The sequence below is a fragment of the Muntiacus reevesi genome, chromosome 22 (assembly GCF_963930625.1).
Source record: "Muntiacus reevesi chromosome 22, mMunRee1.1, whole genome shotgun sequence".
NCBI classification, from domain to species: domain Eukaryota; kingdom Metazoa; phylum Chordata; class Mammalia; order Artiodactyla; family Cervidae; genus Muntiacus; species Muntiacus reevesi.
The window spans coordinates 24,690,633-24,705,478 of NC_089270.1; the positions used below are offsets into that span (position 1 = coordinate 24,690,633).

At 40.5% G+C, this 14,846-nt stretch overlaps 1 protein-coding gene across 6 annotated transcripts in view; it reads left to right on the forward strand.

Annotated features, from left to right (window-relative positions):
- Positions 1-14,846, forward strand: part of CCDC158 (coiled-coil domain containing 158) — a 75,706-nt gene that overhangs the window by 12,548 nt on the left and 48,312 nt on the right. For 3 of the 6 annotated variants that reach the window (XM_065914163.1, XM_065914164.1, XM_065914165.1), the window contains exons 3-7: positions 1,537-1,680; positions 5,550-5,767; positions 11,255-11,331; positions 12,258-12,368; positions 14,668-14,782. In XM_065914163.1, coding sequence (XP_065770235.1) covers positions 1,611-1,680; positions 5,550-5,767; positions 11,255-11,331; positions 12,258-12,368; positions 14,668-14,782 — 591 coding nt within the window. In that variant the 5' untranslated portion in view covers positions 1,537-1,610. Of the gene's footprint in view, positions 1-1,536; positions 1,681-5,549; positions 5,768-10,347; positions 10,458-10,571; positions 10,900-11,254; positions 11,332-12,257; positions 12,369-14,667; positions 14,783-14,846 lie in introns of all 6 variants that reach the window. The other 3 variants (XM_065914162.1, XM_065914161.1, XM_065914166.1) reach the window with 2 other exon arrangements.

Genomic DNA, 14,846 nt, shown 5'->3' on the forward strand with positions numbered 1-14,846 from the left:
CAACTCTCATTTCATTTCTTCCTGATGCCTTGCTTGTTTTCTTTGTTTCTTGTCCTCTTATGTTCTTACATTTTATGATTCTTACTCAAGGGTGACTTTTCATTATTCCCAAATGCTTGTTTGAGAATATTTAGTTCAGTTTGGAGTGTTGTGTTACAGCTTTCTTTGAGTTCATGTTTGTTGTTGGGGAGGGTTTGGAGGACTTTTTATGAGCAGAAAAGATTTTATCCACATTTTCTGATATTTTGTGGAGGTTTTGTATGGATTATGGATGTGATCTATTTTTAACTATTTCTGTTTGTTTCGTGGACAGGACTGTTGGTCTGAGAGAGCTGTCTTCCGGGCATTCTCTTGTATGGATGGTAGGGGATTATTAGGTGGGAAGGGTAGAAGGAGCACTGGCGTATCTTGCTTCTTTTTGCTTTTGCTGGTTCCTAACATTTCCTGCCTCATTTCCGTCTTCCCTTTCCTGCGATGTCTCCAGGGGAGACCAGATCTCCCCCGGAAATACCCTGAGTCTCCCTCAGAAACACTCTTCTCTGAGGCAGATGCTCCTGGTGCCCACCCACTTTCAAGCCCTAACTGCGCAGCTGGAGACTGTCGTGTTCCAGCCTTCAGTGACCTGGCTCTTCCTGCTCGCCTTCTGGGGGCGGCCCTGTGCTTCCTCTGGGCCCTCTGCTCCTTTTCAGCCTCTCCTCTCCTCTCCTGCTGTCCGCACCCACAGGCCTATAGTGCTGGTCCGTAGAGTATGGGAGCACTTTTGGAAAAAAATTTCCCTCTGCTAACAGATAATTTGAAGGCTGTGGCGTTCTCTGTCTTCTGGGAATGCTGAGGGCTTGGAGCCCATGTGCTTCTATTTGGGTTTTTTCTGTTGTTGATTTTATGGATATTCAGAGGATAAGGAGATTTGGAATCAGGCCTCTATCAGTATTCTTCAAACCCCAAAGTCCCCTCTTGGCCTGATCTAAAATTATGAGCACTGTCTGACATCCAGGAAGTTTTTACCATTTATTGTGCTCAGTCACTCGGTTGTGTCCAGCTGTTTGTGACCCCCTGGACTGTAGCCCACCAGGCTCCTCTGTCCATGGGGTTTTCCAGGAAAGAATACTGGAGTGGGTTGCCATGCCCTCCTCCATTACCTTTTATTAATGATTTCTAATTTGAATTTTCTTCATAATTTGTGACTTCTTTCTGAGAAAGTGCCTTCTTTCATTATTTGACAATGTAACTTATGAGAGAGACATAAGAAGAGAAAAAAGTCTGCCCCAGATTAGAGTGCTAATAATATAGTAATTAAAAGTGTTTCTTATTTTCGGGTTATCTTTAATAAACCACTTGGCCATTAAAATCAGCAAGTTTTACAATAAGATTCTGTTCACTTATTAATTTGATGTAATAATAAAATATTTTTGTGTAAATATTTTCCTGGTGAAAACCTGTTATTAAATTTCAAATGTGAATATAGTCATTTCCTCCTCTCTGAACTTTTTTCACATAGTACCTTATTAATAAAGACTAAATCCCTGTCTTTTATAGATAAGAACTAAAAGAACTAAATAGGGAAGCATTCATATTTCAAGATCTCTAAGAAGAGGTAGCAAATATTTAACATGGAACAAAAACCTTGTGAACCCAAAAATGAACATCTTTTGTCAAGCAGTGGCATCCCATCCAATGCAGGTATGTGTTTTTTATGAAACAAAAATGGGAGAAACTTAGAACTAAGCAGCCTTCATAATATTCATTCAAGCCACTGTTTTTTAGTATGTTTTAGTTTAACTGTGCAGGTCACAGACCTTGTTCATGAATGTTTACCAGATTATTTATAATTCTGCTTTATAAGGAAGAAGTTGTTTAATCTTTTAAAAATAGCATGTCTATATTTTAGCACGTGTTTACATTATTTTCTGGTTTGAAGACTGTTTCCATGTTGAGGCACTTCCGCACATGCCGTTTCTCTAAATGCCTTCTCTTCCTTGGTCTGCCCCAGGCCCCAATTCTGCATCATTTTGACTGCTTTTCCCTTACATCTCTCCCCACCACATCCAATCAAGTACAACATCCTGCTTTCTGTAGTTTCAGACATGTCTTTGGAATGCATTTTACCTCCCCATTCCCACGGCTACTGTTCTAGTTCAGGCCTCCCATCGACTCTGATGAGAATTATGTCAGTCAGCAGATAGCAGACAGGAAGACAGAAACTGGTGGAATAAATAGGTGGCACTTAACACAGGGAATTTATAAGACAGGTGTTGGAAGAGCCGAGAAGGTTCTCGGGAGATGAGAGAACACAGAGCTCAACCATAGCAGGAAGCTGCTACCAGCCTCTGGGCCAGAAGGACCCTGAGCGTAGGAGCTGTTAGAAGGCGTGGGTAGAAGCAGGAGCTGGGACCACGGACGGGGCTGCCTGCTGGAGACGGACCCACCACTCACTGCCAGAAGCCCGTCTGAGGCAGGAGAGGGGAGAGTCCCTCAGTTTCTCCCCGCCTCGCCCTTCTGGTCTTTCGCCAGCACCTTCCATCGTGAACCTCCCAGGAAACGCGCTGGGAACGGGGCGTTGGAAGGATGGTCTCCCCAGCACACGGCAGGGAAGCGGCTCTGTGGCGGTCAGGCAGTGACTGCTCAACCCTGCCTGCTTTCCCTTCTCGTCTCTCTCATCTGAAAGAATGCAGCCAGAGTTCATTCTGAATCACAGGTCTGTTGTTCCACTCGTCTGCTTACAGACTTTTGTCTTCACACACTTATTCCATAAAAATTCTGCTTCTTAGGATGCTCATGCTGTTGGCACCTCCATCGTACTAGACCCATCCACCCTGCTCATTCCCGTTGCTCACCTCCCCACCCGCATGATATCCCTCAGCCAGTGGGGGCATGGGGGCTTAGCTCATGGACTGCCATCCTGCCCCAGGCACACCATCATCCTGCAGCATCATTGTCCTCATGGATGATCCATCTAAGGTCTCAGATGCATGGCCTCTGTACTCTAGTTACTCAATCATTCTGATCTGTACAGCAGAAGGCAAAGAAGAAAAGGAAAGGTATACCCATTTGAATGCTGAGTTCCAAAGACATCCAGAGATAAGAAAGCCTTCCTCAGTGATCAATGCAAAGAAATACAGGAAAACAATAGAATGGAAAAGACTAGAGATCTCTTCAGGAATTTAGAGATACCAAGGGAACATTTCATGCAAAGATGGGCACGATAAAGGACAGAAGTGATGTGGACCTAACAGAAGAAGAAGATATTAAGTAGAGTTGGCAAGAATACACAAAAGAACTATACAAAAAAAGATCTTAATGACCCAGATAATCACGATGCTGTGATCACTCACCTAGAGTCAGGCATCCTGGAATGAGAAGTCAAGTGGGCCTTAGGAAGCATCACTACCAACAAAGCTAGTGGAGGTGAAGGAATTCCAGCTGAACTATTTCAGATCCTAAAAGATGATGCTGTGAAAGTGCTGCGCTCAGTATGTCAGCAAGTTTGGAAAATTCAGCAGTGGCCACAGACTGAAAAAGGTCAGTTTTCATTGAAATCCCAAAGAAAGGCAAAGCCAAAGAATGCTCAAATTACCATACAATTGCACTCATCTCACATGGTAGCAAAGTAATGCTCAAAATTCTCCAAGCCAGGCTTCAACAGTATGGGAACCAAGAACTTCCAGATGTTCAAACTGGATTTAGAAAAGGCAGAGGAACCAGAAATCAAATTGCCAACTTCTGCTGGATCATCAAAAAAGCAAGAGAATTCCAGAAAAACATCTATTTCTGCTTTATTAACTATACCAAAGCCATTGACTGTATGGATCACAGAAAACTGTGGAAAGTTCTTAAAGAGATGCGAATACCAGACCACCTTACCTGCCTCCTGAGAAATCTGTATGCAGGTCAAGAAGCAGCAGTTAGAACCAGACATGGAACAATGGACTGGTTCTAAATTGGGAAGGGGGTATGTCAAGGCTGTATATTGTCACCTTGCTTATTTAGCTTTTGTGCAGAGTACGTCATGCAAAGTGCCAGCCTGGATGAAGCACACGCTGGAGTCAAGATTGCCGGGAGAAGTATCAATAACCTCAGATATGCAGATGACACAACCCTTATGGCAGAAAGCAAAGAGGAACTAAGAGCCTCTTGATGAAAGTGAAAGAGGAGAGTGAAAAGGCTGGCTTAAAACTCAATATTCAAAAAACTAAAATCATGGCATCTGGTCCCATCACTTCATGGCCAATAGATGGGGAAACAATGGAAACAGTGAGAGACTTTATTTTGGGGGGCTCTGAAATCACTGCCAATGGTGACTGCAGCCATGAAAATTAAAAGACGCTTGCTCCTTGGAAGAAAAGCTATGACCAACCTAGACAGCATATTACAAAGCAGAGACATTACTTTGTCAAGAAATGTCTGTCTGGTCAAGGCTATGGTTTTTCCAGTGGTCCTGTATGGACGTGAGAATTGGACCATAAGACTCAGCACCAAAGAATTGATGCTTTTGAACTGTGGTATTGGAGAAGACTGTTGAGAGTCCCTTGGACTGCAAGGAGATCCACCCAGTCCATCCTAAAGGAAATCAATCCTTAATATTCATTGGAAAGAGTGATGCTGAAGCTGAAACTCCAATACTTTGGCCACCTGAATGGAAGAACTGACTTCTTGGAAAAGACCCTGATGCTGGGAAAGATTGAAGGCAGGAGGCGAAGGGGACAACAGAGGATGAGAAGGTTAATGGTGTTATCGACTTGATGGACATGATTTTGAGCAAATTCCGGGAGCTGGTGATGGACAGGGAAGCCTGGTGTGCTGCAGTTCTTGTGGTCTCAAAGAGTTGGTCATGATTGAGTGACTGAACTGCTAACAGCTACTCACTTTCCTATCTTGGATCTTATTGCCAAGAACATTTGGGATTCTGGAATCCAGCCTGCTATCTTCTAGCACTCTCACTCTGTTATTCCTACAATACTTTTTTCTGCCTGCTGAAGATAGTGGTTCTTAATTGTAACTCACACTGTACTTTTCCTGTTCCACCAGACCTGGAATCAGCCATTTGCTAAGGAGCCCTGGTTCCTTTTAGTAGGAAATAGTAATCACACACCAGGATCTCATGTGCCTATTGCTACTGAAGTGACACTGTGTTTGGGAGTGTTCAGTGTCTTAAAACTTGGAATTAGATTTTTTTTTTTTAAGTTCATACTGAAAACTCGAATTCAGATATAGTACCAAAGAGTTACTCTACAGACTAGTTACCACACACACTAGTTACTTCATACATACTGAGTTACAATACAGGCTCGTTACTTCATAGTCATGGCTGTTTCAGGGCTCATTCAACACAAGTATCACTTGATCACTAGCAAGTAAAACTGCCCCCTCCTTCCTTTCCTCCTCCTTTGTACCTTGCGCCCTCCTCTCTCAGAGCGACTATCACTTGTCTCTTTTCCCCATGAGACCTTGAGCTCCTTCAGGGTTCAATAAGGACATCACCCGGGATAATTGTTCACCACAAAATTATTTATTCAGTTAATTAACTGGTTGGTTAATTCTTTAATATTTAGGTTCTTCAAGTCCATTTTTTATGTCATCTATTCGTGGGACAATAATTGAAAACACATCTTCAACTGGGACTATAACACAAATTCCTTTTTTCCCTAAATATGAAGTGGAACTTGATTCTCATAGAAAAGTCATTCCTTACCCTGGAAAGGAACACATTGAGCGTGTTTTGGAAGAATATTCACATCAAGTCAAAGATTTGCAGAGAAGACTAAATGAAGTGAGTTGCAAATTGATTCTTTTGCTGTGCTCTTGGTGTAATCTTAGTGAAACTTGAATAGCTCAATGTGTTATGCTTAATGACATTCAGCTATAATTATAATTAATAATTGGTTCAAGCCTGCTGGGCTGCTATCATGAAAGCAGGTTTTTCTTTTCAAAGCAGTGGTAGAGGATCGGATTTTAGATGTGTGTGTATACGTGATAGCTAAATAGTGTTTAGAAATTAATCCATAAAAACTTCAAGTGGACCTTATGTAGAATCAAGCTGGATTTAGTCAGCTTTACAACTGCATGTTGGATCTGGGCAGTCTATAGCTTAGAGTCAAACTTGCACAGACGCCTTTGTAATCCAACTTTTCCCTGTGCATTTTAGCCTCTTCTGCTACCTGCTCTTTATATATATTCTCCATTCTAGCAGTATCAAGCTACATGCTCTTCCCTAGATGTATTATACAATTCTAGACCCTCATGCTTTTGCCCAGATCATTCCCCCTTCTCTACCTGTCTACCTGGCAGTTCTTACTCTCAGTTAAGACTCAGCTCAAGCATTTTTCTCTGAAATCTTTCCTCTAGACACAGTAGGCATGTTCTCCTCTGTACAGTTACTGCTCCTTGTGCAGATGTCTGTTGTACTGTTAGTGCTTTTTATTGTATTCACCAGTGCATTGTTCTATCTCATCAGACTGTGTAAACACTTAAGAACTCTGCAAGTTTATTAAGTGCTGAAAAAGAGGTATCACTGTGTTATGTACAGAGGATGCAAAGATGAATAAGATAGGACTCATAAGTTCATAGTCTCGAAGGGAGGGGGCATATAAACAAACAATGAGAATACTTTATGATAGGTACACTAATAGAGATGGATTGATGATAGATAGATAGGTGAAGCACAGAAATACCAATGAGGAATACAAATAATGCCTTAATTAATTTTCCACATCTGTCCTCTGGCAGAGTGTGTGACACTTGACTGGCTCCCAGTAAATTGTTAATAGTTGAATCAGTAAGTAAATAACAGGGTTATTTGGAGACATAATATTTATCACAAACCTCCCATGTAACAGATATTATACTAGGTACTGGATATATAGAGATGGAAAAGATGTCCTCCTTTTTATGTGCATGTTTACAGTCTTATGACTGAGGTATTTAAAATAGAAAATGATAGTAACAAGATATGCCACAGTAGAGTAAGCACTGATGCTAAATCTAATCAGTGCCTTACATTCTTTATCTTACTTGCCTCTTCTACAACATCTGCTGCACATGACAGTTCTTTTCACCTTGAAGCACTCTTTTCTGTTAGGTCTCTTGGAAGCACACTCTGCTAACTTCCCTCCAGCTCATTCTTTTTCAGTTTTCTTATTCCAGCAAAACCCCCCATAGATTGTAACAGTGATTCCCATGTAGAGTGATTCCCATGGCTTCTGTTGCCATGTATATGTCAGTGCCTGTTCAGTTTGCACATCTGGTCAGACCTCTTAACTGGTCGCCACACCCAGTTAGTGTCCCTGTGTTCCTCCTGGACATTTCTACTCGAAAGGTTTCTCAGGCTCCATAAGCTCACCACTCCAGTGACATCTCTGATTCCCCAAACCCTTCTTCTAGCTGTGGGTGGTGCTCCATTTACGCAGCTGCGGAGGGCAAAAGCCTGATTCGTTCTTGGTAGCTCTGCGTTTTCCCTGACATGCACTTCACTCCCAAGTCCGCCCAGTGCACCTCATATTTATTTCTCAAGTATGTTTTCATTTCCACTGTTTCATTCCAAAGTTCAGACTACTCTAGCCTTTCACCTGGACTGTTAGAGAAAAAGATAGAGGGTCTCACCTTATAGTGACTATATAAGCATTGTGAACTGCAGAATCAGGTCGTGACCTTTTATATTTCCTCTGCTGTGTAGTTTTTGTTTTTCCTGTGGTTCCCAATTGCCTTTCTTTTTCCTTTATACTATTTACCTTTATCATATCCTTATTAAAAAAATTATCATATGGGTTTTCTATCATACCTTCCTTTAACCCAGGACTCTTTAGTTCTTTTGTCTAGTCTAGATGAGTTTTTTTCTTAGGTCTGTTGTATAACTATAAAAAAAGTTAAAAAAATATTTTCTTGAGATTATTATCACTGCTTTCCTGGTTGGAGCCATGATTTCCAGGATTTATTATTTTCTTTTTTCTTCTTTCTTGATTTATTTCTTCATTTAGTCAGAACACAAAATCTTTAGAAACTTTAAGAAAAAGTCTATGGGACATACATTGTATGAATTTTTTTGATTCTAAAAATGACTTAAGCTGGATATAGTTGAAAGTTATTTTCTTTCAATCCGTTGAAAATATTGTGTGCCCTTGCAGAGACTGAGAAGATGTCTTTCTGATTGTTGTTCATTTGTAGATGATATTTTTTACTTAGTTGAGGTTCATCTTTGGAAACTTTGGAAACTTTATATATGAAATTCCACTACAACGTAAATAGGTGTGGATTTTTGTTTTTTTAATTCACTGTGCTAGTCCCAAAAGGGACTCAGTGGGCCCTTTTGGTGTGTAGATTTGTGCCTTTCAGTTCAGTTCAGTCACTCAGTCATGTCCAACTGTTTGCATCCCCATGGACTGCAGCAACCAGGCTTCCCTATCCATCACCAACTCCCAGAGCTTGCTAAAAAATCATGTCCATCAAGTTGGTGATGCCATCCAACCATCTCATCCTCTGTCATCCCCTTCTCTTCCTGCCTTCAGTTCTTCCCAGCATCAGGGTCTTTTCCAAGAGCCAATTCTTTGTATCAGGTGGCCAAAGTATTGGAGTTTGAGCTTCAGCATCAGTCCTTCCAATGAATACCCAGGACTGACTTCCTTCAGGATGGACTGGTTGGATCTCCTCACAGTCCATGGGACTCTCAAGAGTCTTCTTCAACACCGCAGTTCAAAAGCGTCAATTCTTCGGCGCTCAGCCTTCTTTACAGTCCAACTCTCACATCCATACTTGACCACTGGAAAAACCATGGCCTTGAGTAGATGGACCTTTGTTGGCAAAGTAATGTCTCTGCTTTTTAGCATGCTGTCTGTGTTGGTCGTAGCTTCTCTCCCGAGGATCACGCGTCTTTAATTTCCTGGCTTTGAGGGATTCAGTTTGTTTTTTCCTTTGACAGTTTCTTTCTCTCTGTTCTCAGTTCTCTCTCTCTGAAGCTCCTGTTGTCTGGGTTGAACCTCTAAATCTCTTTTTCTTTCAAAAATTTTATCTACTTTTTCTACTTAAAGGGGTGTTTCTTGACTTCCAACATTTCTATTGCAACCTTTTAGTTTGCAGCCATATTTTTAATTTCCAGGAACCGTTTCTTCTCCTCTGATCACTTATTTGACATAGTCCTATCTTCCCTGGTGGCTCAGAGGTTAAAGTGTCTGCCTGTGTGCCTGCAACGCGGGAGACCTGGGTTCGAGCCCTGGGTCGGGAAGATCCCCTGGAGAAGGAAACGGCAACCCACTCCAGTATTCTTGCCTGGAGAATCCCATGGACGGAGGAGCCTGGTGGGTTACAAGTCCACGGGGTCGCAAAGAGTCAGACACGACTGAGCGACTTCACTTTCACTTATTCTTACTTTATAGCAAAAATGTCTTTCAAATTTCTGTCTAATACAAGTTTTTGGAAATGTCCTTCCACTGTTGGATTATCACTTTTTGTTTCTTTGGATCTTTTTTTATGGGCATTTTCTCATTTGTTTCATCTTACACTCTCTTTTATTTTGTAATCTTCCTTCAAGTGTTCAGTGGTTTCTGGATTTTCGTTCATACTCAAGAATGAACAGTAGAGAAAAAAAAAAAACTGCTGACAATCTGTCTATGGGCAGAACTTGATGGCTTTACTTTGGGATAATTAGGTGGGGTGTCAACTGTTTCTCTGGGAGACCTCTCAGTGCCTGATTTTAGAGATCTTTGTGAATTTCTCTGTAGTAAACACCTTGATTTTTGAATGGGTACTTGTCTGCTGCCAAGTTTTTTAAGTCAGTTGGAGGTGGAGGTTGACTTTTCTGTATACGCAATTTCAACCACTTCTATCCTCAGGAATAGAGTTTATTCCTATCTCTTTCTTGAGCTATAAGTCAGATTTGTTCTAGAAATGATGTTTTGGTTATCAAGTAAGTGGATTGACAGAGGTATTCCAAAAATCTGTGTTAGAAATGATTAATTAGGCCCCAGACAGTGGTGAAGGGGGAAGGACGTACACATAAGAACAAACAATTGAGGGGCTTCCTGGTGATCCAGTGGTTAGGAATCCGCCTTTTTGTGCAGGGCACGTGGGTTTGATCCTTGGTCAGAGAACTAAGATCCCACATGCTTTGGGGCAACTAAGCTGGCAAGCTGCAACTACTGAGGCCTCTGCTCTGGAGAGAAATTCACGCACCACCGTGAAGAGCCCATGTGCCACAACTAAGACTCAATGCAGCCAAATAAATATTAGTAATTTCTTTAAAAAGACACACAATTTTTTTTAAAAAGTAAATGATTGGTATATAGATTTTTGGAAATTACTAGCTATAAGGAAATATGTTCCTCTGATGAAGACTAATTTGTAGGACACTTTTTTTTCCAGAGCAATGAATTGCATGAGAAACAGAAGTTTTACTTAAGACAATCAGTCATTGATTTGCAAACAAAACTTCAAGAGATGCAGATGGAGAGAGATGCCATGGCTGACATCAGGTTGGGGCTTCGTTACCTGAAATTATTTTAAAGTTTTACTTTTTCTAGAGTAAAATCACTTGTGTGAATCTGAGTTTTATCAATATTATTTCTTTTCTTTCATTTATTTCATAGACGAAGGGAGAGTCAGTCCCAGGAGGATTTACGAAATCAGCTTCAAAATACAGTTCATGAACTTGAAGCTGCCAAATGCCTTAAGGACGATATGCTGAAAGATAGCAGCACACAGATAGAGCAGCTAAGAAAGATGATGCTTAGTCATGAGGGAGTGCTTCAAGAAATCCGATCAGTCCTAGTTGACTTTGAAGAAGCCTCAGGCAAGAAAGTATTTGAACATGACAGCATGTCTACCATCCACTCCCGAAGCATGGCCTCAGCTATTAGTAAAATCCTAAGAGAATTAGACACAGAGATTTCTTATCTTAAAGGGAGGATATTTCCAGTAAGTGGTGAGAACACTATGTCAATTTTATATTAAAATTCATTAAGACAATAGTATAAGGCATATAATTTTTTAAAACTCTTCAAAGTAAGCCAAGTTCTCATTTTTGTTCTTTAAAATAGCGGAAGTTACTTCCACAGTGATCTTTCCTAATAAAGGGAGCTAACTTGTCAGTATAGTTTCATGAGTATAACCATTGTAAAAGATTTAATAAAGTACAGTGATAGAGTGTATCTGATTTTAGTATTGCTTCTATTTGCATCTTTCTAAAGCATTCCTTTAGTTAGAAAATCTCTATATTTTCCAAGCTTTAGATTTACCAGTTCCTCAGTCAATATTTCTTTTTTATAACCAGGTAGAGGATCAGCTTGAAGCACTGAAATCTGAATCACAGAATAAAATGGAACTACTTCTTCAGCAACATCAAGATAGGTAAGTTTCTGGCTGAGGTATAGAAGATCATAGCACAAGTCTACAATCTCTCATCAGCAATTCCAATATCTAAAAAGCTCTAAAACACAGATTTTTTTTTTCCCATAGATTTGTAACAAACTCATGTTAATGAAAAATTTATTCTGACACTTATTTGAAAAGTAGGGAAGGTGTCATTCAAGACTGTTGCAAAAGGTGTTTGAATTAGTGGTGAGGTTCAACTCCCAGTCCAACATGGGCAAATGGGGACTCATAGCCAAGAAGCAGGGTGAGGGGGTCAGTGGGTGGAAAATTACTAGGAGGAGGCGTGGGCTGGGAGGGTCTCACTAAACTGACTTAGCAAAATTCTCACTAAGCCTAGGCCTCTAAGTGCCAAGAGGTACCTGACTACAGTTTGGTCAAGGTTAGGTACTGTGTCAGTTTTGTTGACAAAACCTAATCTGAACTAATGTAAAGCTTTTTATAGTCTTCATGATTTACTGTGAATATTTAAAAACCTACCGTTTCATTAGTGATGTCTGGCTTCTGAGACAGAGCTTCCATAGATCTCTCTGGGGACGTCACATGATACTTAGTACTATTCTTTCTTACCATGATAACATTTTTTTAAAATTCTGAATTCCAAAGCCTGACTGGCTCCCAAAGGATTTGGATAAAGGATTCTGTATCTAACTTAAACACTTGTCATCAGTTCAGTTCAGTTGCTCAGTCATGTCTGACTCCTTGCGACACCGTGGACTGCAGCACACGAGGCCTCCCTGTCCATCACCAACTCCCAGAGCTAGATACTTGTCATAAAAAGAATAATATAGACAAAGCTAAAACAAAATACCAAATGTGAGAGAGTTGAAAACCATTAATTTTTAGAATAATTCATTATCAGGCAAAATCTGTATCAAATAACGATCATCACATTCTTTCTATAGGATTGAACAGTTAATAAGTGAACATGAAGCTGAAATAACAGGACTCACCGAGAAAGCTAGCAGTGCTCGGAGCCAAGCCAACAGTATCCAGAGTCAATTGGAAATCATTCAGTATGTGTGTCCTGGTGGTTTGAAGTTGATAGCTATTTATCTTCATTTTATTTTTTATTGATTTTTGCTCCAAGATCTTTTTTTAAAATGCTTAATAGTTCACAAGAAAGTGAAACTTTTTAACATTCAAGTGAACAGAAAAGATTATTTAACATATGGATAATACTTTATAACCATATCAGAAGTATTATGGCAAGTATTTGGGCCTCTTTGGGTTTGGATGTTTTAATTTTTGTCTACATTTCAACTGATTGGATAAAACAACACACACACTATGTGTGTGTGTGTGTGTGTGTGTGTGTGTGTGTAGATAGGCTTCCCAGGTGGCTCAGTAGTAGATGGGCTTCCCAGGTGGCTCAGTAGTAAAGAATCCACCTGCCAATGCAGGAGGCACAGGAAACGTGGGTTCGATCCCTGGGTCAGGAAGAACCACTGGAGGAGGAAATGGCAAGCCATTCCAGTATTCTTGCCTGGAAAATCTCATGGACAGAGGGTCCCAGAGGGCTATAGTCTATGGGGTCACAAAGAGTCAGACATGACTGAGTGACTGAGCATGCACATGTGTGTAAATATATATAAATTATAGGTCAGTGGGTTTGCAGGGAGTCAGACATGACTCACTGACTGACTAGCAACATACAAATAATTTTATAGTTTGCATTCCCATGTTGAAACTTTTTATATGGATATTTTCAGTCATACAGAGAGAAAATGGTAAAATGAAGTCCTGTGTATGCATCATCTATGTTTAACAGTTAACATTTTTGTTTTTTGGTTTTTTTTATACAGTTCTATTTTATTATTTTTTTTTCAATTATTTTTATTAGTTGGAGGCTAATTACTTCGCAACATTGCAGTGGGTTTTGTCATACATTGACATGAATCAGCCATGGAGTTACATGTATTCCCCATCCCGATCCCCCCTCCCACCTCCCCCCGCACCTGATTTCCCTGGGTCCTCCCAGTGCACCTGGCCCGAGCACCTGTCTCATGCATCCCACCTGGGCCAGTGATCTGTTTCACCATAGATAATATACATGCTGTTCTCTCGAAACATCCCACCCTCGCCTTCTCCCACAGAGTCCAAAAGTCTGTTCTGTACATCTATGTCTCTTTTTCTGTTTTGCATATAGGGTTATCACTACCATCTTTCTAAATTCCATATATATGTGTTAGTATGCTGTAATGATCTTTATCTTTCTGACTTACTTCAGTCTGTATAACAGGCTCCAGTTTCATCCATCTCATTAGAACTGATTCAAATGAATTCTTTTTAATGGCTGAGCAATAGTCCATGGTGTATATGTACCACAGCTTCCTTATCCATTCGTCTGCTGATGGGCATCTAGGTTGCTTCCATGTCCTGGCTATTATAAACAGTGCTGCGATGAACATTGGGGTTCACGTGTCTCTTTCAGATCTGGTTTCCTCAGTGTGTATGCCCAAGAGTGGTATTACTGGGTCATATGACAGTTCTATTTCCAGTTTTTTAAGAAATCTCCACACTGTTTTCCATAGTGGCTGTACTAGTTTGCATTCCCACCCACAGTGTAAGAGGGTTCCCTTTTCTCTACACCCTCTCCAGCATTTATTGCTTGTAGACTTTTGGATAGCAGCCATCCTGACTGGGGTGTAATAGTACCTCATTGTGGTTTTGATTTGCATTTCTCTAATAATGAGTGATGTTGAGCATCTTTTCATGTGTTTGTTAGCCATCTGTATGTCTTCTTTGGAGAAATGTCTGTTTAGTTCTTTGGCCCATTTTTTGATTGGGTCATTTATTTTTCTGGAATTGAGCTGCAGGAGTTGCTTGTATATTTTTGAGATTAATCCTTTGTCTGTTGCTTCGTTTGCTATTATTTTCTCCCAATCTGAGGGCTGTCTTTTCACCTTACTTATAGTTTCCTTTGTTGTGCAAAAGCTTTTAAGTTTCATTAGGTCCCCAGTTAACATTTTTTAACTTAAACCTTTAGTAACCAATTTGAAAGATAAAAGGCTAGTGGCTGTATTAAATAATTAGTGGAAGTACCTAAAAGCTAGAGCGCCCTTAGGTATCACACTTACTCTTCGTTTGCTATTTGCCCTTCTTGCTGTTCAGTTGCCAAGTCATGTCCAATTCTTTGTGACGCTGTGGACTGTAGCACACCAGGCCTCCCTGTCCCTCACCATCTCCCAGAGTTTACCCACGTTCATGTTCATTGAATCAGTGATGCCATCCAACCATCTCATCCTCTGTCATGCTCTTTTCCTTCTGCCTTAGATCTTATTTGCTCTTATTCCCTCTTTAAACCCTTCTTAGAGAGCAAGCAAGAAACCAAAATTCAATGTATATGCGCCAACTCAGTGACCTGGAATCTACTGTTTCTCAACTACGTTCTGAATTAAGGGAAGCCAAAAGGATGTATGAAGACAAGGTGAGTTTAAATTTTGCTGTTCTGCTTCCAGAGACTATTATACACATAATCAGTTAGATAATTT